The sequence below is a fragment of the Electrona antarctica genome, assembly GCF_951216825.1.
Source record: "Electrona antarctica genome assembly, chromosome: 21".
NCBI lineage: Eukaryota > Metazoa > Chordata > Actinopteri > Myctophiformes > Myctophidae > Electrona > Electrona antarctica.
The window spans coordinates 14460782-14487947 of record NC_136802.1 but is presented as its reverse complement, the minus strand read 5'-3'; the positions used below and the strand labels follow the sequence as shown (position 1 = coordinate 14487947).

Genomic DNA, 27166 nt, shown 5'->3' with positions numbered 1-27166 from the left:
ATCACGCACACAGAGAGAGAGCGCGCACATGCACGCACGCACGCACGCACGCACGCACGCACGCACGCACGCTCACACGCACACCCCAGCCTGTAGGAGTATGTGCAGTGAAATACGCACGTGGCAATAAAGTTGAGTTAAGTTGAGTTGAGTGCAGCTCACTGGGGGGGCTGCAGTGCGGTACTTTAGTCTTCCTGGTTCACCCTCTCTGTCTCCTCTCTCTTTCTCTCTTTCTCTCTTTCTCTTTGTCTCTCTCTCTCTCTCTCTCTCTCTCTCTCTCTCTCTCTCTCTCCTCCCTTTGGGCCTGCAGTGGCGTTTTATTTCAGCTTAACCCTGCTAAATAAACCAGTGACTGCTTGTGCATTATTGAACACTACCACACTGCTGTCTGTACACACTGCACCGGAGCTGCTGGGTACCGCAATTAGGACCACCCACACGCACACACACACACACACACATACACGTACACAGACACTAACACGAATGGACAACACATAAACCCAGACACAAATGCTAATACATGCACGGTCAAAACAACAAACCAGAAGCACGCACGCACGCACACACAACACACAGTCACACACACACACACACACACACACACACACACACACAGTGTGCATACACGAATACAAACAAATAGACAAACACAAAAGGCCGGCAGACACACTGGCAAACACACGCATGCAAATATGCAGACAAATCTGAGCTGGAGTTAAAATGGTAGGAAATGGAGAGATGGATATATGGCGGGCGGGAGAGAGAGAGAGAGAGAGAGAGAGAGAGAGGAGAGAGAGAGAGAGAGAGAGAGAGAGAGAGAGAGAGAGACAGAACAATAGCGGGTCAAAGCGAAAGAAAATAAAGTCTGGAAAAAGAAACGGCAAGATACACTGGTATGCAAATCATTGCCATACTTATACTCTCTGCAATCACACACACACACACACACACACACACAACACCACACACACACACACACACACACAACACACACACACACACACTACAATAGATTATTAACTTTCTCTCAAACTCATACCCCCCCCCCCCCCCCACACACACACACTCACACACACACACACACACACACACACACACACGCACACACTCACCGCATGCACTCACGCACGCAGTCACGCGCACCACGCATAGTTATTATTTGGAGCATAAAGACTCAGTCAGCTCCTCTATTATTCATATTAGTCAGGGTTGTTTATCTCTGCCATTGTGCGACGGCAGTGCCGGGCCCACCACCAAGCCCCGGGGGCCCTGCTCACTGAACACATGACTGGGAGCCATTCACACGCACAGCACGCACGCACGCACGCTACGGACAGACGCACGCACGCACGCACGCACGCAACGCACGCACGCACGCACGCAACGCACGCACGCACGCACGCACGCACGCACGCACGCACGCACGCACAGCACGCACAGACGCCTGCCGGTCCGCACGGACAGACGCACGCGCACGCACGGACGCACAGACGCACAGACGCACAGTCATGTCAACCCATGCACTTCACCAAAAACACAAATGGCAAATACAAGTGTCATGACACACGTCCAGATCTGCAAGTATCTGCACTAGGGTGCGCGCACGCTCACACACACGCACGCACGCGCATGTGCACGGCCAGTAGCAATGGGGACTGCAGTGTTTTTGCTGTGACAGATGGTAGGATGTCAGTCAGGTTTGTTGCACATGCACGTATGTGTGTGTGTTGTGTGTGTGTGTGTGTGTGTGTGTGTGTGTGTGTGTGTGTGTGTGTGTGTGTGTGTGTGAGCACGCATATGGAGTTTGGAGCTATCTTGAGGGCTCGTGGGTGTGTGTGTGTGTGTGTGTGTGTGTGTGTGTGTGTGTGTGTGTTTGCAAACCACAAGGCAGCTCGTATGCTCATACGTGTGGCAGTGCATACATTTGAGAATGCCCCTGTGTACGGCTATGTGAGCATGCATATATTACACACTGCCAAGTGCCAAGTGTGTTTGTGTGTGTATACTTGCGTGCGTGTGCGTGCATGTATGCGTTTGTGTGTGCGCACACGCGCGTGTGTGTGTGTGTGCGCGCGCGCGCGCGCGCGTGAATGGGAAAGATCACACAACCTATGAATAGTTTGTACTTTTCGCCATGTCCTCCGTAACTGTGAGTGAGGCTGCAATCATTCATTGGTGTGCCAGGGCAGCACGAGACCACATATATGTTTTATGGTCAAACAGTCCGTATATATAAAAATATCTTTGTGTGTGCCTGCATTCATTTGAGTGTGTGTGTGTGTGTGTGTGTGTGTGTGTGTGTGTGTGTGTGTGTGTGTGTGTGTGTGTGTGTGTGTGTGTGTGTGTGTGTGTGTGTGTGTGCGCGGGTGCATGCGTGCGTACGTGCGTGAGGTTCCCCTGACAGGGGCTTGCAGTGATTGAAAGTGACCGTGCTGTCTCAGTGTCAGGGAGCGGACAGGCTGCCATGTAGCATGTGTCAGCCTAACATTCACTCCCCATCCGCGTCAACCGTATACATCCCATGACAAACTGCACCTCCACCACCTCCTCCTCCTTCTTCTCCACCTGCTCCGTCCTTTCCGAACAGTCGACACATTTCGTCGACTGTTCAAATGTACGTTGACTACCTTTCTTCAATGACGAAAACTATATGAAAACGAAACTGAAACTAAGCTAAGAAACTAAGGGCAGTATTATGCGTGTCTTAAGTACCAGGTCTTATTACTTAACTTAAGACCTGGAGGTGTGATCAATGCCATTTGGCTATTCTGAGTGACCACGCCTCCAGGTCTTAAGTTAAGTCATAAGACCTGGTACTTAAGACATGCATAATACTGCCCTAAGACTGAAGTGAAGAAGAGCTCCAGTAGAACTATAAAAGAAAAAATGTAGGTGTGGTCGCATAAAGGCAGGCGAGAGAGAGAGAGAGAGAGAGCGGAAGGACGTATTATAGAAAAGAGCCTCGGGCCTGAATTCAAAGCCCAGCTGTGTGAAGGACTATAGCCTTAGGGGGACTATCACACTGACATGCGTCGCATGAAATGCATCACCAGCTAAACCATTGTTCTCCTATGGTACGGCATGCCTGCCGTGGGCACCTCTCATGAGCTGGACATTACGTTAAACCATTGTTCTCCTATGGTACGGCATGCCTGCTGTGGGCACCTCTCATGCGCTGGACATTACTTTAAACCATTGTTCTCCTATGGTACGGCATGCCTGCCGTGGGCACCTCTCATGCGCTGGACATTACGTTTTTTTCTAGCGTAAAGGTTTTGACTCTTTGCCTGCCTGTCACGGTTCGCAGTGAAGGACTGAACCCAAGTGCAGAGACAAACGCAGAATAGTCTTAAATAAACGTATTTATTAAAGCAGAGAAGCAAATAGCCAAAGTAAATAGTCAAATGCAAAATGTAATATAATATATCTGGAAATCCAAAAATGCAATACTTCAGGAGCAAAAAGATAAATCTCAGGAAGTCCAAAAATGCAACACCTTCAGAAGCATAAATGCATAAACTCAGAAGTCCAAAAATGCAACACTTACAGAAGCATAAATGCATAAATTCAGGAAGCCCAAAAGTTATACAAATCCAAGATACCGTTTAGAAGACCAAAAATAGCAAACCAGAAGTCCGAGGCAGATCACTGGAACAACAATGTATGTACTGACAGTGTGTTTGTGGAATGAGTCCAGTCTTATAGGGAGCAGGGTGATTGCAGAAGTGTTCTCAGGTGTGGAATGGGCATGGCACTGTTGGGCTGAAGAGGGGGTGGAAACAGGTGTGTGACAAGGACTGAGAGAGGGAATGGAGAGTGGGAGTGGCTGACGTGGAGACATGGCCTGTAGAGCGACAGACCATGACACTGCCATGCACGGTCATGCACAGTCCAATGGCGTTCCGTGCCACATGCACACTCTGCAACAGAAACATGCCTCTCTGTTTGAGAGGTTGTGTGAGGCGATCCGTCACTACCCGCGTCTTTATAAAGCCTATGCAGACAACATGCTTAACCCATTTTGACCAGATTCTAAAATCAGATTCTAAAAATGTCTTCTACATCCTGACAGTTTTCTGATAAAGCTACGTTTCTATGTCAGTTGTTCTTCGATTTAAAAAAATAGCAGACCTCCAAGCTTGTAGCGCGCCACTCGGTGGCGCGCTATGAGCTTGTAGATCTGCTATTTTTCAATAGCTAAAGCATAACATGATGCTAACACCAAAATGGGTTAAATTGGCGGAAGAGACCAAAGTGTGCTTAGCCAGAAGTGGAAGTATCGGTGAATCAGGTTTGTCAAGCTTGTGTGGAATGTGCGCACGTCTGCAGATACTAAATTATATCATAAACAGAGAAGTAAAACGGAGGGTGTGTGTGGGGGGGGGGGGGGGGGGGGTATTAACAGACTGTGAACCGCTACAAAGAACGTCAGGCAAGCGGCGAAATGGCTGAACGCAGATCAGCGTGTGTGTGTGTGTGTGTGTGTGTGTGTGTGTGTGTGTGTGTGTGTGTGTGTGTGTGTGTGTGTGTGTGTGTGTGTGTGCGCTGCGCTACTGGTGCCTGCTTTCAAAAGATTCATTGAAAGCATTGAAAGGTGTGAGGGCTGATGTGTTGTATGTGGAGTTCTGAATGGCGGAGAGGAAATGGACTCGGAATGAGAGAGAGAGAGAGAGGGGGAGGGACGGAGAGAGAGAGAGAGAGAGAGAGAGAGAGAGAGAGAGTGAGAGGGGGGGGGGGAGGGGGGGAGAGAGAGAGAGAGAGAGAGAGAGAGAGAGGGGTGGGGGGGGGGGGGGACGGAGAGAGAGAGAGAGAGAGAGAGAGAGAGAGAGACACAGAGCAGACTGTGTGAAACAAAACAGATTTACATGAACTCTTGATCTTCTTGAGTGTGAACGAAACCAATAATCAATGAACGCGACTAATCAATTATCTCCCGTCTCTGCATGTCTATTCCTCTGTGACGGCACGGATTCTACAGAAAAAAGACAAAATATACGAATCTGACAAGATACCGAAAAATGGGCGATTATGCCACTAGATTAGGAAAACAAGACTGAAACGGGAAAGACATTTTGTACGGTTAGTGTACGAGTGCCTCCTGTAATCAGGGTCGATACTGTCTAACGATGATAGATGATGGAAACAAACCGCCTCTTAATGGAAACAAATTGTTCTTTGAACCCCAGGCTCTCTCTGTGTGTGTGTGTGTGTGTGTGTGTGTGTGTGTGTGTGTGTGTGTGTGTGTGTGTGTGTGTGTGTGTGTGTGTGTGTGTGTGTGTGTGTGTGTGTGTGTGTGTGTGTACATATGCCGAAATATACAAAAAAACAGCAGGGCTCCTCATTTGCAGTGGTGGAAAGTACATTTACTTAAGCACTGTATACTTTAGTTTTTGAAGTATTTGTACTTTACTTGAGTATTTCCAATTTCCAATACTTACTTCTACTAACGACAGGTCTGCTACAGGTCTGCTCAAGAGGGGAGCGACAACGCAAGCGTAAAAAAAGCTAAACCAAATCCAGGTCTGGTGAGTCGCGGGCGTGTGCACGAAACGAGCACTCGTGCAACAAATTCACGGGACCGCGATCGCGTAAATACACTTGAGGTGTCGCACCGCGACTTCTCCGAGCAGAAGCACAGGTCTCATTGAAAATTAACTATAGGCGCGTTTTATCGCTCCCCGTTTGCAAGGCCCTTAATGAGTACTTTTACCTTTGATAATTTAAGTACATATTGATCCCACTACCTTTGTACTTTTACTCAAGTACATTTTGAATTACGGACTTTTACTTACAAAATATTTCTACATTGCAGTATTGATACTTAAGTAAAAATGTGAGTACTTTTTCCACCCTGCTCATTTGTGTATACTGCTCTTTCTTGCAGAGTTAACCAAACAAATGTGTATAATCTCTCCTCCTTTCAATTCCAGATCATTACATTTTCTTTCCCCCTCTCTTGTTATACACACCCATATTTATTTTTATAATCCTCTCTCTCTCTCTCTCTCTCTCTCTCTCTCTCTCTCTCTCTCTCTCTCTCTGTCCTTCTATAACTTTCTTCCTCCGTTTCTCCTTTCACTGTCTTCCTCTTGCGTGCCCTTCCTCTGTCCTTCTCGTCCAAAAAATATTTGCCAAAAATAGCCCCGATCTACAAGCTCACAATGCATCGCATGGTGGCGCACCGTGAGCTCGTAGAGCAGTTATTTGCGTTGTACGACAAAGCAATGTTGATTCTGAAAGTGCAAGGGGCCATTACTACACTTCAAGAATTAAAATAAGGTTTTGCTGTGTATCTCACCAACTTATATTTGCTCCCTTCCCATTCTCTCTCTCTCTCTCTCTCTCTCTCTCTCTCTCTCTCTCTCTCGTGTGAATACAGTGCATGCATCAGGAGAACATGCAAAGCTAGGTTAATTAGAGAATCTCCCTCTAGGGCAAACATGCATATATTACACAGTGCAGTTATAAACATACTGGCATTAGCACGCAATCGGGCATACACACAACCAAGAGGCTATGCATGCACCCTGCCCACGCACAGGCCCACGCACAGGCACACACACACACACACACACACACACACACACGCACGCACGCACGCACGCACGCACGCACGCACGCACGCACGCACGCACGCACGCACGCACGCACGCACGCACGCACGCACGCACGCACGCACGCACGCACGCACGCACGCACGCGCGCACGCACGCACAGGCACACAGGCGCGCACACACACACACACACACACACACACACACACACACACACACACACACACACACACACACACACACACACACACACACACACACACACACACACACACACACACACACACACACACACACACACAGTCCACAGACAAGGGATGGGGGATATTGGCCCAAATTAATAAATGCATCGTGTTCACAGAATGTGAGAGAACAGAGCGATGCATAATTCTAAATGTCAGTTCCGAATGTTCCAGACAAAGCGACTAGACCTCCCTCGCTTCTTTTGCCTTCTCAGACTCCTCACGTGTTTTTTTTGTGTGTGTGTGTGTGTGTGTGTGTGTGTGTGTGTGTGTGTGTGTGTGTGTGTGTGTGTGTGTGTGTGTGTGTGTGTGTGTGTGTGTGTGTGTGTGTGCGCACGTGAGTGCATGGGAATGTGCATTTTTGGGGGGTGTGTGAGCGTGAGAGAGCAGGTCGTCTCACACAAAAAATTGTATAGTAATGCGCCTGTGAATAGTGAATCAGCTTTCTATCTGTGTGTGTGTGTGTGTGTGTGTGTGTGTGTGTGTGTGTGTGTGTGTGTGTGTGTGTGTGTGTGTGTGTGTGTGTGTGTGTGTGTGTGTGTGTGTGTGTGCGCGCGCACGCACGCGTGTGTGCGTGTGTGTGCCTGTGCGTGTGCGCGTGTGTGCGCGTGTGTGCGTGTGTGTGCATGCGACCTTGCGTTGAGGCCCTCATTGATCGGGCCGGCCTGTCGATCAATCAGTCTGGTGTGTGTGTGAGAGCATGCATATTAAGCCTAGAATCAAGCCATCCAGGATCCTGGTGATCATCATGACCATAACCCTGACCAGAAACGGGACATTCTGTACAAAATACTTTTGATACTTTAAGTACATCTTTGATGCCGATGCTTTTGTACTTTCACTCGAATACATTTTTAAGTCAAAACTGTGAGTACGTCTTTTTCCACCACTGCATACGTCGAAATTTTCGCAGTATTCAACAGCCTAATGATAGCAGATCTCAATGTTTGCGTGTTTGACCTCTGTCTGAACCTCTGTGTGTGACTGTCGGTACAGTATGGGGGCACAGTGGGTCACTCTGAACGGCGTCAGAGACAGAGACAGCTCGCCAACACCGAGCGGATTCATGTGGACTACAGTGACGCAGGGCGAACGGCGAGGATAAAACAACTCAGATGACCTTGTTAACGGTCTCAGATTGAGAGGTGCAGCCAATAAAACCCAACGATCTTGGCCCCCCCTGCGGAATCCATTCACTAAAGACGTACGTGGCAAAAGGCAAAACAAGTACTGAACTTGAGTACTGTGACTGAATGCAATGTTTTATACCATACTGTTAACTACACGAACATGTGTTTTCATTCATAAGCTATAAGTGCACATTCGTGTTGACAAAACAACCTCATGCGTAGGAGAAATATTAGGCCATTTGGGGGCTTTTAAGGTAACCTGTTATCTGAATTAAAGCCATATTTGAGGCACACAGTTGGGGAGTAGTTATTCATGTTATCAGCGCATGAATCACATCCCTCTTCCTCCCCAGTTACCAGCAGCACCGCTTCCAAAACGGCAGTATTCATTGGACCGTGCACGCACGCACGCACGCACGCACGCACGCACGCACGCACACACGTACGCACGCACACACGCACACACACAATGCAAATGTTATACCCTTTGCCATTTATAACCCTATAGCCCTGAGTTGTGCTAGTTGCATGCCAATGGTGTGTGTGCACCGCAGATAGTATACTCGCATTTCTTACATTATATTGCAGTATTCATACTATTACTAAAGTAAAACATGTGAGTACGTTTTCCATGAAAGAAGCCGGTGCTTCCAATTCACAGACGCACACAGAGAAAATCTCATAATAGTTCTCTTCTCTCTTCTCCCTCTCTCCATCTTTCTATCGCATCCCCCCCCCCCCCCTCTCTCTCTCTCTCTCTCTCTCCCCCCCCCCCCCCCCTCTCTCTCTCTCTCCCCCCCCCCCCCCCTCTCTCTCTCTCTCTCTCTCTCCCCCCCCCCCCCCTCTCTCTCTCTCTCTCTCTCTCTCTCCTGGCGATGTTGTTGTTCCACCCCCCATCGCTCTCCGCCTACGCACCCTCCTCCTCCCCACCTCTCGCCACACATGAAAAGCAGTGAAAAGAGCATTTGCACACCTGAGTGAATCGTGCTCACAGGTGTGTGGGAGGAGAGCTATGAGAAGATCACATGGGGTCTCTCTCTCCCTCGCTCCCCCTCTCTATCTCTCTCTCTCTCTCTTTTTTTCTCTACTGCTCTCCTGTCTCCGCTTTCTCTCAGGTGTTTTCACAGTGCCCATGTTTGGTTTAGTGCGCACACACGCACGCACGCACGCACGCACGCACGCACGCACGCACGCACGCACGCACGCACGCACGCACGCATGCATGCACGCATGCACGCGCACACGTGCACACACACGCGCACACACACACACACACACACAGTGAATGTGCATCTGATTCCATTATTCCAATTGCCTGTGCCTGTAAGTGCTCAGTGCTCAATGCTCCCTGGCTGTATTTAAAAAGGAAAAAAAGAAAAGAAAAGAAAGATAAACAAAACAACTGCTAGTTTCAGTTGACCTTTCGCTTCCAGATTTTTCCGTGCGATACGAACACTTGGCCCGGCTCGCTTTGATGACCTCATCAGGTCTTCACACATCCTAACTCCAAACAACCCTCCTGAGTAAACCAAAACAAATTCTGCGTTTCGCCGTCCGCGAGACCCCCAATAACAATAAACAGGCCTGGGGCCGTCCGGGCTCAGCAGCCACGCACAACACAAACACACAAGAACGCATGTGAAAACAAACATGGGCTACACACGCACGAACGCACGAACGCACGTGCGCGTGCGCACACACACACACACACACGCACACGCACACGCACACGCACACGCACACGCACACGCACACACACACACTTATGATACTACTAACACAGTAACAACCATGCAGTAAATAACATTTATCGTACACAATGAACACAATAAGGCATAAAATCAACCTTGAACAATCTAATAACACACACGCACACGCACACGCACACACACACACACACACACACACACACACACACACACACACACACACACACACACAACCATGGCACACAACTCAAGCTTCCACCATTGCCAAAAACTATACTTTATCGGCCAAAAAACCCAATCCGAATGTTTTGTGATAATAATCAAAATCTACAATGTAACTATTAACTTAAGTTCTCAGATGATTGCAGTGGAGTACAAGAACAATATTTGGATGTGAGATGTATTGGAGTAGAAGTAAAAGTATTGGAAATGGGAAATAATCCAGTACAAATACCGCAAAATCGTACTCAAGTAAATGTCGCCTACTTTCCACCACTGCACAAAGCTCCTACCTTAAACACACACGGCCTGTCATCACAGGGATAAACAAACACTCCACAGCCCAATCAGAGGCAAACCATGCAATCATAAGCAGCCCTTCCCCTCGACCCGCCCTCACGCTCACACCACAATAAAGCTGTTCCACGCGCGCACGTGCACACGCACGCACATTCGTCATTTTTGCCATTGTTGTTGCCATAGCAAATCTACAAGCTGGTATGTTGTAGATCTTCTTTTTTGGGGTCAACGACACTGTCATATCATCATCAGGGACGTGCACACATAGACATCAAATGGGGCTTCAGACCCTGCCCTTTTACCCGTCTGTACACAAACAACTGCCCTTTCCAGACCACGAATGCAGCATTTACTATGGTGAAAGAAATGCAAATGGCACTCCTTTCCATGCCACGCCGGAAGGCAGCATTTAGGAGAATAGCTTTTGAAATCTATGTCGTACACACCGCATCACTAGCTAAAGAGTGCTGGATGGCTCCCCGAAAATAGCTGATCTACAAGCTCTCAACGTGTCGCAGCACGACGTGTTGAGCTTGTATATCTGCTATTTTCGCAATTTTTGTCCCAAAGTGCCCTCTTACGGGATTTTGGCCCCTGCCCCTCTAAGCCCCTGCCAGCAATCATCAGCAATGTGTGCAGCGTCAAACAAAGAATCATGTGCCGTTAATCCCAGCTAGATTCCCCTATTGGCTCATTCTCGGACAATGAGACTATGCATACCGTAGGCAGAATAATACTTGTGGGGATACTCAAAATTACTGTAGTTCGGGGACCGCAGGCGTGTTGTTTTCAAAGGGAGAAAAAAAAAGCCTGGGCGAGCCCAGCAGGACAATTGGCAGTATTTTGCTAACCAATAAGAGTGCAGAGGGGCGTCGCTCCAAATGTGGTGAAGTGTTCTCCGCTGTGTGGTGTATACCTTCAAAACATTACCGCGGGGAACCAACAGGAAGTCGACGCTAGTTAGATCCGCCCCTCATATGCCCAGAAAAGCACAGGGCTCTTTCAGGTTAAGAAGTTAGTAACACGCACACGCACCCGCACCCACACCCACACCCACACACACACACACACACACTCATTCTCTCTCCACCTTTCTCGCCCACCAGCAGCCCCAGCCACTCACCGATGATGAAGTAGTCGTGCATGGTCTTGAACTCGTGGCCCCAGAGGTTGGGCGAGAACTCCTGGAACTTGATGGTGAAGCGGCGCTCGCGCGTGGGCTCGTCGCACGTCAGCACGATGTTGGGCGGGCCCATCACCTCGCAGCGGTCCGCCTGCTCGCGCGACGCCACCAGGTACAGCTTGTAGAACTCGTACTCGGGCGTGGAGCGCATGCCCTCCAGGGGCGGGCAGATGAGGTCCAGGCGGTCCCCGATCTGAGGGTAGAGCACGTAGCCCTTGTCGTCCTTGAACCTGACGAACACACAGAGAGAGACAGGAGGTCAGGGGTCATCAATGCGTACAATCACCAGTGGTGGGAAAAGTACTCAAATTGTTTACTTAAGTAAAAGTATCAATAATCCAAATTTACTTGAGTGAAAGTAAAAAAGTATTGCCATCAAAGTTACGCAAGGGGGTCATGTCTAAAATGCGTAAATGTCTTCTGAAAATAGCTGATCTTCAGTACAGTAAATTAAAACTTACAAAATAATTATTTGCTCTAAAGGTTAAATATTTCCTGGTAAAACGGAATATGCTCTATTTTGGCACGAGGAAAACGTTAGAGTTAAAGACCAGTTATGGTCATTTGGGGACCGTGAACTTCTCAAGTGGGCACTGATCCAAAAAAAAGGTTGGGGTCCCCATCTGTTTTAATGAAAAAGGCTTGCTTTTCTAGCAGTAATCACTATTCTCATCTGATATGTTTGTCATGGAACGAGCCAGCAGCGCAATCATTTTCCGATCCGGTTTTGATTGGATTTGGATTTATCTATCTATTGTAATGGATGAGCTTCTGTTAGCTTTGGCGATAACGCTGCTCTCCACAATCATACCAATGAGGCGTCTCAAATAGAACTGATAGAGGAGAATAAGAAGGGAACGAGAAGGAGGGAGGAAGAGAAAACCTTTGCCTTTGGCAAGAAAGCTAATCAACAGAAATGCACGAGAACAGCCATGCATGTATGTATAGAAGTCCACCTATTGGTCATTATAACTCGCTCTGTAGGACGTTGAGTGCTGCTGAGGGTTGTTGCAGACACAATCGATGAGACCGTTTTGCAGTTAAAGCTTATTTGCTTTGAGCATACACATATACAGTACATACATACATACATACATACATACATACATACATACATACATACATACATACATACATACATACATACATACATACATACATACATACAGTCATACGTACGTGTGTGTGTGTGTGTGTGTGTGTGTGTGTGTGTGTGTGTGTGTGTGTGTGTGTGTGTGTGTGTGTGTGTGTGTGTGTGTGTGTGTGTGTGTGTGTGTGTGTGTGTGACACACCGCCATCTCTGAGATGGAGTGGAGTAGAAGTAAAAGTATCGGAAATTGGAATTACTCAGGTAAAGTACAACAAATAACAAATTAAGTACAGCACTTAAGTACATGTACTTTCCACCACTGCTTATCAGCCAGTGGAGATCCACCTGTACGTTAGCTTGCTGTTCAGGTGAATTCACACATCATTACAGACCATGTGTGTCTTTATGTGAGACATGACTGTGTGGTACTGAGACATGTCTGTGTCGTACTGAGACATGTCTGTGTCGTACTGAGACATGTCTGTGTGGTACTGAGACATGTCTGTGTGGTACTGAGACATGTCTGTGTCGTACTGAGACATGTCTGTGTCGTACTGAGACATGTCTGTGTGGTACTGAGACATGTCTGTGTCGTACTGAGACATGTCTGTGTCGTACTGAGACATGTCTGTGTCGTACTGAGACATGTCTGTGTCGTACTGAGACATGTCTGTGTGGTACTGAGACATGTCTGTGTCGCACTGAGACATGTCTGTGTCGTACTGAGACATGTCTGTGTCGTACTGAGACATGTCTGTGTGGTACTGAGACATGTCTGTGTCGTACTGAGACATGTCTGTGTCGTACTGAGACATGTCTGTGTCGTACTGAGACATGTCTGTGTCGTACTGAGACATGTCTGTGTCGTACTGAGACATGTCTGTGTCGTACTGAGACATGTCTGTGTCGTACTGCGTCGCTTCATGGGAATTAAGCTCACGTGACCTTCCTTTCTCCAGCTCCACGTTGTTGCCAGAACGCTCGCACGAAATGCCAGAGTTCGTGCGAGTGTTCGGAGCTTTACACACAAAAGCAGGGCACACGCAAGTGCCTGAGCCGCACGCACGCACGCACGCACGCACGCACGCACGCACGCACGCACGCGCGCGCGCACACGCGCACACACACACAGAACAGAGCTGCTGAGACCAGTAGTTCTCAGGAGAAGCGTGTGATGATACAGTGGTCCTTGAGGAGGTTACAGGCTGGTCCCCAGCTAAATTAATCACTATAACTTTATTGTATATTTACTGAGCTTGTAGATTGGCTATGTTGGAAAACTTTTTTAGAGAAAGTTTCTCTTATGGGGGGTCCCTGGAACAAAATATTTTCAGGCGGGGGTCCGCGCAGCAAATTAGTATAAATGTGAGGGTCCTCGACATGAAAATGTTTGAGGACCACTGCTGTGCCGAACAGGACGCACAGCACCGTGCGTAGTGTAGCTCGGTTCGCCTTGAGCGCTCCGTAACATTTTCAGAAGCTCTCCGGGAGCAGAGAGACGCACAGAGGGAGGGAGGGAGCCGCGGGGACAGGAACTCGATCGCTAAATGAATCAGACACTTATTCATTCCCCTCACAGCAGAGCGCTGGCTCCGGCTGACAGGGCCAAACGTTATCAGCTAGCAGGTTAAGCTAGCCGAACACACCCGGGGCGCACGGTGACTTTAGCGCGCCACCGGAAGCATTACTTAGGTAACTAAGGACTAGCGGAGAGGAGGACAGAGGCTATGACGCATCCCGAGTGGCCGTATCTCAGGTGTGGGGTCAGGAAGATGTCAGTGGTGGCGGTACCGGGGAAAAGAAGGAAGGGAATAGCAGTGGCATTAGCGGCAGAGTCCACAATACACAGATAGATAGAGGGGATTAATGTGGTTCAATGTGGATTTTCTGTCCAGGCAGAACCAGTGGTGGAAAAAGTACTATTTTATTTACTTAAGTATCAATCCTGCAATACTCTGTTACAAGTTTACACTTTCAGCGCTCCCTGGTGTTCATTTGGCAGCCAGGGCATATGTGTGTATATTGGCGCCAAGCATTTCCGCCCACACAGCCCAATACAAGAGGTAGAAAACAAGCAGCAAAGAAACAACAATGAGTGGATCCTTATGGGAGGCGCGCGCATTGATCCTCACGATGGGAAGAACGTAGGCTGTCTAGCAGCCTGGGCAGCACGAAAGGTTAGTGTTGAGCTTCGGCTGCTTGGTATTGATATAAACCTTACAACCCGCCATCTGACGGGTTCGGCGACCTCCGGGGTTAAATTTGAACCCGTCATCTGACGGGTTCCGAGGCGTTCTGGCGTCCATCGTGTTAAAGTCCGGAATTCAAAATGTACAAATGTTTTGGCATCAAAAATGTACTTAAAAGTATCAAAGTACTCATTATGCAGAATGTCATAATTCAACTATACTAACCTCTTTTGAAAAATAGCTGATCTACAAGCTCACAATGCATCGCATCACGACACATTGTGAGCTTGTAGATTGGCTATTTGCAAATGGCTGAAACGTAAATTGGGCTCGAGTGGTTAATGTACTGTATGTATTTTTTAAATCTACAAAGTAACAAGTAACTGAAGTTTTGAAATAAACGTGGACTACAGTAAAAGTACAATATTCTGTTGGAAATTGGAAATAGTAAGTAAAGTACAAATACCACAACATTTTACTTAAGTATTGTGTACTTAGCGACCTTCCACCACTGAGTAGAACCGCTGTGCGGAGAAACCAAATGCAGACCACATAACCCGTGGGATGTTTGCACAGTAACGGCGTGTTATCTGTTAGCGCGCTATGAGCCGGCAGCTAGCGCACACCGGCGGGAGAGAGAGAGACGTTAATTGTTATCTGTGGCTTGGCATTCTACTGTAGCCGCCGGCGATCACCTGCGGGCCACGGAGAGCGGAGTGCGTGCTTGTGCGTGCGCACGCACGCGCGTGTGTGTGTGTGTGTGTTTGTGCTTGTATTACTGTACTAGTAGTGCTAACCAAATGTCCTCACAAATATAGTGGAATTTGATAAGCAGCAATTGGTATGAGGACAATTTTCCCGGGTGAAAACAGTGTGTGTGCGTGTTTGCATGTGTGAGTGTGTGTTCGTGTTTGTGTGCGTGTGCGTGTGCGTGTGCGTGTGTTTGCATGTGTGAGTGTGTGTGTGTTTGTGTGTGTGTGTGTGTGTGTGTGTGCGTGCGTGTGTGTGTGTGTGTGTGTGTGTGTGTGTGTGTGTGTGCATGTGTGAGTGTGTGTTTGTGCGTGTGCGTGCGCGTGTGTGTGTGTGTGTGTGTGTGTGTGTGTGTGTGTGTGTGTGTGTGTGTGTGCGCGTGTGTGTGTGTGTGTGTGTGTGTGTGTGTGTGTGTGTGTGTGTGTGTGTGTGTGTGTGTGTGTGTGTGTGTGTGTGTGTGTGTGTGTGTGTGTGTGCGTGCGTGTGCACCGGTGTCGTTTTTAGGCGTGGTCGACCCACAGGCAGCCTGGGAAAACACTGTTCTACTTGGCCAACATCCCCAGTCAAAGAGGGTGATAACCTGCAAGTTAGACCCACAACATGCACAGCACACCTTTCCACTTCATCTCAGTCACACATATACCGTACGAACACGCACGCACACACACACACACCGTCACCTTCCTGCCTACACAAAACATTTGCCCAAACACATAAACAACCACAGGGTGAGCTTATGCAAAACACACACACACACACACACACACACACACACACACACACACACACACACACACACACACACACACACACACACACACACACACACACACACACACACACACACACACACACACACACACACACACACACACACACACACACACACACACACACACACACACACACAAAACACCTTTGGCTCTCCACATGCGATTTTCTTTTCTTTTCATTTGCTATCTGACGGTGGGTATAATATACCTGAGTCACGTTAGGGCAGAGAGAGGTGTAGGAGTAGAACAGAACAGACACAAGGAAGGAGAGAACAGAGGAGAGATTAGGCAGAGCGGGAAGAGGCCACGGTAACACACAACTACAAACAGGGAAGAGGCCACGATAACACACAACTACAAACAGGAAATAAAAGAACAAGAACATGGAAGAAAGACGGCGGGAGAGGAAAAAGAGATCACCTCACTGAGACGGGAGGGAGGGAGGGAGGGAGGGAGTGTTGGATGACGTTCTCTGATGTCTTTATTTGATATCAAAGTAAGACAAAATATACTCTGTTTGTTACAAGTAGAACTTCTCCATTTAACATTTTACTTGAGTAAAAGTACAAAAGTAAATATTAAAGTAACCAAGTGAAAGTATCTTGTTTTGTTTTTTTAAAGGTTCCCAATGCGTCGTTTTGTAACGCGTTGTGAAATACTCTGTAAAGTCAAAGTACCTCCAAATTGTACTTCAGTACAGTATGTAATATACTTAGTTAACTTACAACACTGGAGGCGGAGAGAGAGAGAGAGAGAGAGAGAGAGAGAGAGAGAGAGAGAAACAAATCAGATTATATGAAATAAGAGTGTGTTCCTAGAATGGGACAAAACAGAATTCCTGGAATGGAATTTAATTTTCTGATAGAACCTCGTGTTCAAAGTGGCAGATTTGCTGAGTTAACCCAGGGCAACGGTGTGAGTGTGTGTGTGTGTGTGTGTGTGTGTGTGTGTGTGTGTGTGTGTGTGTGTGCGTGCGTGCGTGCGTGCGTGCGTGTGCGTGTGTGTGTGTGTGTGTGTGCATGTGCGCGAGTGTGCGCGTGCGTGCGTGCGCACATGCTTGCGCACGCACGCGGTAGCCCCTCTCCTCCAATCTAATCTCTCGGTGTTGAGCTGTAAAAATAGTTTGGTGTTTATCTCGACGTTCACACCCTCCTCTGGCTCTACAAGACGCCCTCTGTATCAACAAGGCTCTGCTCCATTCCCAGTGCTGTAAAGTAACTAAGTACATTTACTTAACTAATGTATTTACAAGGTTGAGGGATTTGTACTTTACTTGAGCATTTCCCAATTTCCAAAACTTTTACTTCTACTCCACTACATCTCAGAGGCAAATATTGTACTTTTACTCCACTACATTTATTTGAAAACTATAGTTCATTGAAACACTTCAGCTCAGAATGACCATTAACCATTTATTGCAAAGCTATTGCATTTAGTATGGCGGTGTGGCTCTGGGCATGTGATATCATATCATCTGATATCATATCAACATTTGATATCTCAGATTATCTGTGAACCCAGACACAGCTCTGATATCAACAACAAACCCCAGAGCAGATAACAATTACATCAAGAGCATAACTTCCAATGCATTCCATATATCACATAGATACTGAACATATCACATGATCATATTACAATCCATAAAACACATTATAATCACGGATACCCATAATAGAACTAGATACCACATCCAAACACCAACTCGGGGTTCACATCCATAAGACATTCTAATCACAGAATCACCCATTACAGAACTAATGCCACAGGGAGGAGGCCGGGGAGGTGGAGGACATTTGAACGCTGACATCTGAACAACAGAGACACAGAGTCAGCTAGCATGAAGGCTGAGGACAGGGTAGTGACTTAGCTGGCAGCGAATGAGAGTGAGGGGAGTTCACTCTCATTGAGACACAGACACTTCTGTGTCTCAATGAACTATCGCTGCGCTGGATTTATTTAAATGGGACATTCTGCACAATTAGTACTAGTTTTGTACATATTGATGCCAATACTTTTGTACTTTTACTATTACTCTATTGATTTTGAATTCCTGACTTTTACTTAATTTTATTCCTATATTGCAGTATTGATACTTTTACTTAAGGAAAAAATGCGCGCACACACACACACACACACACACACACACACACACACACACACACACACACACACACACACACACACACACACACACACACACACACACACACACACACACGTTGCGAGTGCTCGTTCTTTGCATGTGTCAATATATCAGGCAGAGAAGCGAAGAGAAGAGAAGAGAAGAGAAGAGAAGAGAAGAGAAGAGAAGAGAAGAGAAGAGAAGAGAAGAGAAGAGAAGAGAGGAGGGAATGTGATTAGTGGAGGAAATAAGTTGCACAAACATAACAACATCAGAGGGTTGATCTGTGGCCACATATAAATAAATAATGCTTTCTCAGATGTACACAGCCTTGAGCAACGTCCCCCGCCCCTCTCTCCCTCTCCCTTCAGCCACATCTCTCTCCGCTCCCTCTTTGTGTCAGCCCCCCCCTCCCCCCCCCGCGTAACCTCCGTCCCGTCTCTCTTTCTCAGCCGTGTTAACAATAGTGCCATTCATGTGGCCACACTTTGAAACATGGCGCGGGGGTTGGATGGGGGCAGAGGTGACGCCAGCATGAGAGGGAGGGTGGGTGGGGGTGCATGGGAGTGAAGGGAGGGGGGGGGGGGTGATGAAGAGAGAGGAAGAGATGAGGAGGAGGAGGGAGGAGGGGGGTGGGAGGCCTTCCTCTCCTTTCTTTGCGGGGGCCCTTTTTATGAGGGGTGAAAAACATCGTTTTCTCAACCCGTTGAGACCCCCCCCCCCACACACACACACACACACACCCCCCACACACCCCCCCAACCCCCCACCCCACCCCACCCCGAGCCGAGCCGAGCGGAGAGGAGTGAGGTGTCGGTCTGGATGATGACCTTTCACCCCTATCTCTTTCCCAAACCTTACACCACCGACCTTCGCCTCTCTCCTGTCAATCTGTGAGTGTGTGTGCGCGCGCGCGTGTGCGTGCGAGTCAGTGCATGTGTATACCTGGGTTGAGGTGTGGTATTGGACAGAGACACAACATTTCCCAGATTCCACAGGGGCAACTCGAGCCGAGTCCGGACCAGAGCCGAGCACGCAGGTGCAGCCGGGCCGGACAAGGGAGTGTGTGTGTGTGTGTGTGTGTGTGTGTGTGTGTGTGTGTGTGTGTGTGTGTGTGTGTGTGTGTGTGTGTGTGTGTGTGTTGTTCGTGAGGGAGGGAGAGAGAGAGGGAGAGAACATGAGAATATGAAGGGGGGGAGAAGAGCAGGATTCCATGAGAGAGAGAGAAAAAATATATATATATATAGATGGAGAGATAATTAGAGAGAGAAAGACAGACAGAAAGAGTTCAAGAGAAAGAGAGAGGAAGTGTTAAGAAACAACGAATAAATGAATACAAAATTAAAAAGTCCATAGACTTCGCTGCCATAAGACGAAATTTCCGAAAGCCAGACGTCGGAGGGGGCTATAGCGCCCCTCAAAAAAACTAGAGGCACACAAACGACAAGAAAACACTACTCTGTCTTGTGTCGTGTCGTGCCGTGTCGTGTCGTGTCGTGTCGTGTCGGTGTGGTGCGGTGCGGTGTGGTGTGGTGTGGTGTGGTGCGGTGCGGTGTGGTGTGGTGTGGTGTGGTGGTTGCTGGCTGCCCGGGGAGAGCAGCAGAGGAGAGACGCCATCCGTGCAGGGAGGAGAGACAAGAGGAGAGACCCATCTATTAGGGAATAATAAATGGCCACGGTGTTCTGTTCCGCGGCGCGCAGATTTATGAGCGGAGCCCGCGCATAAAGCTGTCCACACTAATCTCGTGGTATACACACCATAATCACACAGATGGGGGGGCCCTGAGTGGTCCAGGCTGCTTCAATGTACACACACACACACACACTCTCCCACACACACACACACGTACACACACACACACACAAACACACCCCCATGTGTGAACGCTACACACACCTCAACAGCCCAACTCGGCGTGGAAGCCGATACATGCAGTGGGAGGAACGCACACGCCGTTGCGCAAGAGAAAAGGTATGTAAGACATGTACACACTACACACGACACACACACACACACACACACACACACACACACACACACACACACACACACACACACACACACACACACACACACACACACACACACACACAGCTCCTAACACCTGTAGGCCATCTAGTAGCTGTCCAAAGTCCGTCCGGCGGGTCTCATTTGCTAGAGAGGGGGGTCCCTATAGGACGTCAGTCTTTCTGAAAGCTCCTACACGCTTCCCTTCGCAGCTACAAGCCCTGGCGGAGCGGAGGGACCGGGGCGCCTATCGGTTTCTGCTGCTCCGCTACAGCGCTCTCAGTGCGTATAGTAGTACTCCCGATCGCACTGTACCGTATACGGCCCACTGGTGCCAACCAGCGTCCATGATATGAAACACATGTGCGTGGAGGTGTATAAGCATGATTACCATAGCCTACGTTTATTACATATCATCACTGTCAGGGGCAGAAACCTTGTACCTCCATTATCTCATCTTTTCTTTTTTCTTCTTTGAGGTCCGCTAGCTATTGATGTGAGTCTAAGGACTTTTTGAAAATAAATTGAAAAGCTTATAGATCAGCTATTTTCAAATGGACAAAATGTAGCCTGTGCTGATGTGGTTAATGTATGTTTTGTAATAATAATCAATATCTACAAAGTAACTATAGTGACTAAAGTTTTCAAATAATTGTAGTGGAGTAAAAGTACAACATTTGCCTCTGAGGAGTAGTGGAGTAGAAGTAAAAATGGACTTAGTTACTTTACACCACTGTTAGCTACAATAGTAATTTATACGAACACAGGTTATTTTTAGTTTTTTTGGGACATACAAGGTTTCCACCCGACTGCGGCGATATACATTACATATAATCCACCTGGCGATCCGTCTTTGACTCGTTATTTAGACGGGCGTGACCCCGCCCGTCCAGAGCCGCTCACTTCTCACTCAACATCTCATCGCCGGGCCGACGGCGGGTTTACAACAGAACCTTCACAATGTGGCCGATTATTCACCTAGCGTGCTTTTATCTTGGCACGGGTTCTGAAGTCCCATTTTTTACCCTGAGCTATATTTGCATGACCCCCAGTCGGAGGGTATGCGTTCGCGGTTACACCTGCCGAGGTGAAAATATGGAAGTGTAGCCCGTGGCAGTTGGCGAGTGCAGCGCGAGGTCAGGTGTTGCGAAACTTCAACAACTTATTACCATGTTGACGGAGGCACCGCAGAGAGGTAGGAAAGACACGGTAACCCGAGACAGGGTAAACAAAGACATCCACCATGAGTAATTCCTAAGCAAGCATGCCTATGAAATCATAATTTCAAATACAGCTATCTATTACGCTGTCCATTAAAAAGTCATATGCTTTGAATTTCAGCCATAACATGATGAGTTGAAAAAAAAGAGGGAGAATAAGTCACAAATTCATCCATAATTCCTTGACTACACAATCCATCACTGACAGGGTATTTACATGAACCGTGGCCCCCGCCATGTGAAGCTGCGCTGCTGTAGTTAATGATTAGCGATAATAATGTGTTCCGTCTGTGCGCGACGGCCGTCTTCAAACTCTCGGGGTCGTGCTGCAGCGCCTACGTACATCTGGCAAGACTTGCGGTAAGAGCGCCGGACCCAGCTTCTATCATCGAAAGGGCCGGGGGGTTGCGAGTGTTAAAATATCCATAATCATAGCTAAGAGAGTAGTCATTAAGATCCATACACACTCCAGTGCTGTAGGAGGGAACCTTAGACAAAGCAAGTGCCGGGGAAGGCGTACGACAGAGAGAGAGAGAGAGAGAGAGAGAGAGACCCAGAGAAAGAGTTGTTTGACAGAGACACAAGTGCAGGAGATGGAGGAGGGAGTTGATACATATATTTTGAAAAGAGAGCGCATGAGAGGGAGGGAGACAGGCAGAGATGTGTGTGTGTGTGCGTGTGCGTGTGCGTGTGCGTGTGCGTGCACGCGCGTGTTCAAGACGTGGCCCAGATACCTCGGCACATGTTTGTGGATGAAACACTAGGAGGAAGACGCAATCCAAGAAGGTCACGTGCAAGAGGACGACGACGGAAAGGAGAGACACGGGAGAAAGAAAGTTACAGATGGGTGAAGGAGAGAGAGAGAGAAAGAGAGCCAGAGACAGAGAGACAAAGAGAAAGAGGGAGAGAGAGAGAGAGAGAGAGAGAGAGAGAGAGAGAGAGAGAGAGAGAGAGAGAGAGATAATGTGAAGGGAGCAAAGAAATATGTGTGAGATACACAGCAAAGTCCTTAGTTTGATGCCCTGCACACTGCTGCGTTTTTAGAAATTCTTGCTGTGTTTTTCCCCACCGTTTTCCTGGAAAACGAGCTAAGTCTGCGAGGACCTCTATAGCCTGGAGAACACGCCCCCAGTGCCCACAGCAGGAATCAAACCCAGGACCTTCTAGCTGTGAGGCGACAGCTACTGCACCACAGTGCCCCTCTTTTTTTGCTATTATTTTTAAGGCAATTCACAGCAGGGGGCCACAGCAACAGCCTACGGTTATTTGGGGGTGCTTCGCATTGGAAAGGTTTGGAAATCCCTGACCCTATAATGGCATGCCCAAACTAGGGACACCTGGTTGGAAGTGTTTAACTCTGTGGCCCCTTACGGGTGGGGTCCACTCTTACAGTCAAGTTAAGATAGGATTTTACATAACGTATACGTACACACAAGGAAAAAGAGAGATGGAGCAGGAAAAAGAGAGAGCTAAGGGAACAAGAGCATTGTAGTTCAGCCGTAACATCATGGAGCCAACCGGCCCACTTCCCCTTTTTATCTCTGTTCTGTTCTGTTCTGTTCTGTTCTGTTCTGTTCTGTTCTGTTCTGTTCTGTTCTGTTCTGTTCTGTTCTGTTCTGTTCTGTTCTGTTCTGTTCTGTTCTGTTCTGTTCTGTTCTGTTGGCAGGCCTGCTAAACTGGAAGTCGACACGTTCTTACTGGAAATAGTAAATGTAGTCTCTTACATGTGTCGACGTGAAGTCATTTATCCGCACAGCCTGTGTGTTAAATATTACCAAGGACACAGATAGATGTTTACGACTTACAAGTAAGAGCCTCGCACGCGCCGCACCTGCAAGCACCCCGAGAGCTAGAACCAACAAACAATCTGTCTTAGCACCGCCGCCGTTCTTTTGATGAGTCATTCCTGTTGTTTCTTGCTGTCGTTTGTATGTATATGTTTATTGTTATTATTGCCGCTACAATGTCTCGAGGAACCAGAACAAAGGAATTGTACTCTTTACGTAGCCATGCACAGGATGCAGCAATTAAGCAACCTTGAACCCTGAATCAACTGCCAACAGTGAAGTAACAAAGGACTTCCCTGTTCAACGTGACTTCTCCATCGGTGTAATTAGACAGCTGAATCTAGGCCCGGTCTGAAATGCAGAGAAGCTCTCTAACGTTAGCTAAATTATACAAATTTATGGAGCCAACAGAGTAGTAAAAGGGGACGCATTAAACATTTTACCGACACCTCTGGGAAAACAAATCCCCCTCCGCCCCCAAAAATCTGACAAATGAGTACATTCCAGACTACTGACTCTGTTTTGCCTTGTTATAAAAGCGTGGCCACATTCTGAGCAGTTACTTGATGAGCCATTTCATTTGAACAAACTGGTCCAGTTAAATATCGTCGCTCTCGGACAGAAAAACCATGTATCTCCACATTTCATGTTTCTTTCATGAATGCGTGCCACATTTTACACTTTGTCATAATACGACAGTGTTGCACAAAAGCATGCCGAGCATTACAAGCTTGTAGATCAGGTCTATTGAACTGGCGGCCCGCGGGCCAGACGCGGCCCGCCAAGCGAGTTGGACGGGCCCAGTGAATGCACTTTACACCACTGTCATGAAGCACAAATGCACGGAACTCGAACGTCGTGAGACACATAGTGTGTGACACGTGGTTAAGAGTTAAGACACTTAAGACACGCAAAGAGAGAGAGAGAGGGGCAGAAACGGAGGCAGAAACAGGGGAGAAGAGAGAGTGTTGTGTGAACAAGGAGAGGAGTAGCACAAGGTTGTTGTAAGGTCAGCGAACGCTGGAAGGCCCCCTGGAATGTTGGTGGTAAGAAACAACAATAGAAATAATAGCTACCATATGCTGAGTGATAGAGAGAGAGAGAGAGAGAGAGAGAGAGAGAGAGGGATGGAGGGAGAGAGAGGGATGGAGAGATGAGAGAGAAAGAGAGAGAGAGGGATGAGAGCTGAGAGTGGTGAAGAAGCGGACAAATGTGTCCGTGTTAAAGCCTTGGTCTTGTCCGTGGCAAATTTTAGATTTTGATCATGACCCAATTACTGAATGTTCAAGATCTCCTTCAGAATATGTGACACTGATTGACCACGACACTATATCAAGAGTCCAACTAGTACTGGCGGTTCTCTGTGTGGTATTTGACAAATAAAAACCTTAACTCTGCAGAGCGTATGGAACCAAATGGACCCGTGCGGGTCCATTTGGTTCCATTTGAACACTCTCAGGGCTAGCTCTGCATGTGTTGTTTCTGGTGATATTATATTGTCCGCTCATTTTGAATGTCCTTGGCAAAAAGAGACGGGGATTTTGCCGAAAATGGCCACCACGAGCCAGCATGGAGATGACCCCTGTGAGGAAGACACCGGCAGAGGGATAAACAGAAGAGGGGGTGGAGGAGAGAGAGAGAGAGAGAGAGAGAGAGAGAGAGACAGAAGGAGAGAAGGATGGAAGTCAGCAGGTAGGGATACAGGGACGTGTTTGAATAGTTAGCCGGCGTCATGGGACTTTGAAGGTAGCGCTGTCCTTGTCATCATCACACACTGTGCGTGCGCGTGTGTGTGTGTGTGTGTGTGTGTGTGTGTGTGTGTGTGTGTGTGTGTGTGTGTGTGTGTGTGTGTGTGTCCACATGGGCGCACGTGCACTGCAGGCACACACACACACTCCCGTCCTCCTGTCCGGAGGCGGTCCAGGATGCCGCAGCGTCAGTGTCATATCCACTACACATCACGCTCACTGTAACCGTGGAAACTGGGGATTGTAGGCACGCCAGGATGGCTTGGCATTTTGCAAAGAGCACACACGCACATGCGCACGCGCAACACACACACACCTGCAGTCATTTGTGATGACACACACGCACACACACATATGCAGTAATTTGTGATGACACACACACGCAGTCACACACAGAGCAAGGGGAGCTACCATTTTCTTTGCTTCACTAGCCCCACTGTGTTCACTAGATTCAACATAACATTCCCACTCAAATCCAGGGTGTTGATTCACGTAGCCTAAAACTCTGAGGAGAATGTAGAAAATTGTCAATTTTGACACCGTTCAGAGTTAGACAAGCATCTAATGTTGGATAAAAAAGTCCTGCCTCTTCGAGAACAGAAAGTAGAATTAACCAACTTTCAGTTGGAAAAACAAGTTTGTCATAGTTGTGAACAAAGCCGAACACAGCAGCACACCATATTCAGGTCAACCCAAACTTTTTTTTTTTTTTTCATTTTCTTTCACAGCGAGACGCCAGACCCGAGTCTGGCGCTGCTCCGTGTTTTTATTATTTTATTTTTTTCTGCTCTCATTCTTGTAAGCTTCTTTCTCTCTCTTAAGATTTGGTGGGGTGTTGTGTGTGTGTGTGTGTGTGTGTGTGTGTGTGTGTGTGTGTGTGTGTGTGTGTGTGTGTGTGTGTGTGTGTGTGTGTGTGTGTGTGTGCACGCATGTGTGTGCTTGTGTGTGTGCTCCTGTGTTTCCACACACATATCTGTGTTCGGTGGTTCCTTTGATTTCAACAATCATGGCTGCCTGGTTCGTTCCAGACGCTGCTCTAGATTCAGAATTCGCCTCCCCCCCCCCCCCCCCCCCCCCCGCCTCCCCTCCACCGCTTCTCTCTCCCTCTCTGTCTTTCACAGAACTTCTGCCGCACTCCATTCCTCAACAACGCTATTTTTTTCCCCTCCGACTCGCAACGTTTCTCTCTCTCTCTTCTTCTCGTCCTCCCCTAGCTTCGCCCTTGTTTCGTCAACGTCTCACTCTATCGCTCACTGCTTTTTCCCGCTCCTCTCTCTCTCTCTCTCTCTCATCCTTTCACATTCCCTTCCATCGCTTTTGTCTCACTTGTGTCAACTTCTCCCCCCCCATATCGGCGTCACTGTCAGGCACAAACCGTGTATCTTCATTTTTTTCCCCTCCTTAAATAAATACTCTATTTTACATTCCGTCGCATGACAGCGTCAGTCCCGAAAATAGCCGATCTACGACTACGCTGAACATTTTTGTAAATATTGTCCAAAATATGGAGGTTGAAGGTGTTTTAAGTGTGTCTGTGGGTGTTATGAATATCTAACCGACGAACAGAATCACAGAGAGCCTGTGTTGCGACTACATAATCTCCAATCCGTCTTAGTTTCTCGGAACATTCTTACCGGGTGCGCGGTCGAGGAAAGTTAACTTTACAAGAAATTCCCTAAGGAGAGAATACCAGCACTCACGGACATGTCATTTGGTTTAAGGCACTTTTTATGCTTTTATAATTCGCACAGTATGCTGCAGAGCAGACAGCACAACGTACGCGTTTAGGGGTATAGCCTTCGCCAGGCGTTGTACTATGCTGTCAACAACAGAAGTGTCACATTTTATAGCGTCCGTAGGGTGCGACACTGTGGACCATGTTAATGCAAACAACAGCCAACAAGAACCTAAAAGTGCAGTCATAGTTCAGACAAATACACATTGTTGCGACTACATAATGACATCAGATCCATTAGAACGCAGGCTCTACATTTCTTTTTCCATTTTCTGCAAAGCCAACAGTCGTGGACAACACAAAGCCTCCGCCCAACAGCGTCCGATTCCTCACGCTCCCTCCATCGCTCTTTGCCTCTTTGTCTGTCTCCTTCCTCTCTCTCTCTCTCTCCCCCACATCTT

The 27166-nt window shown here is 47.8% G+C and overlaps 1 protein-coding gene across 1 annotated transcript in view; it reads right to left on the bottom strand.

Moving 5' to 3' along the window:
* The window catches only part of efnb3b (ephrin-B3b), a gene marked incomplete at both ends in the record, with an annotated part of 109480 nt that overhangs the window by 42176 nt on the left and 40138 nt on the right, over positions 1-27166 (bottom strand). Inside the window, one exon of the mRNA XM_079491501.1 lies at positions 11281-11570. Coding sequence (XP_079347627.1) covers positions 11281-11570 — 290 coding nt within the window. The remainder of the gene's footprint in view (positions 1-11280; positions 11571-27166) is intronic.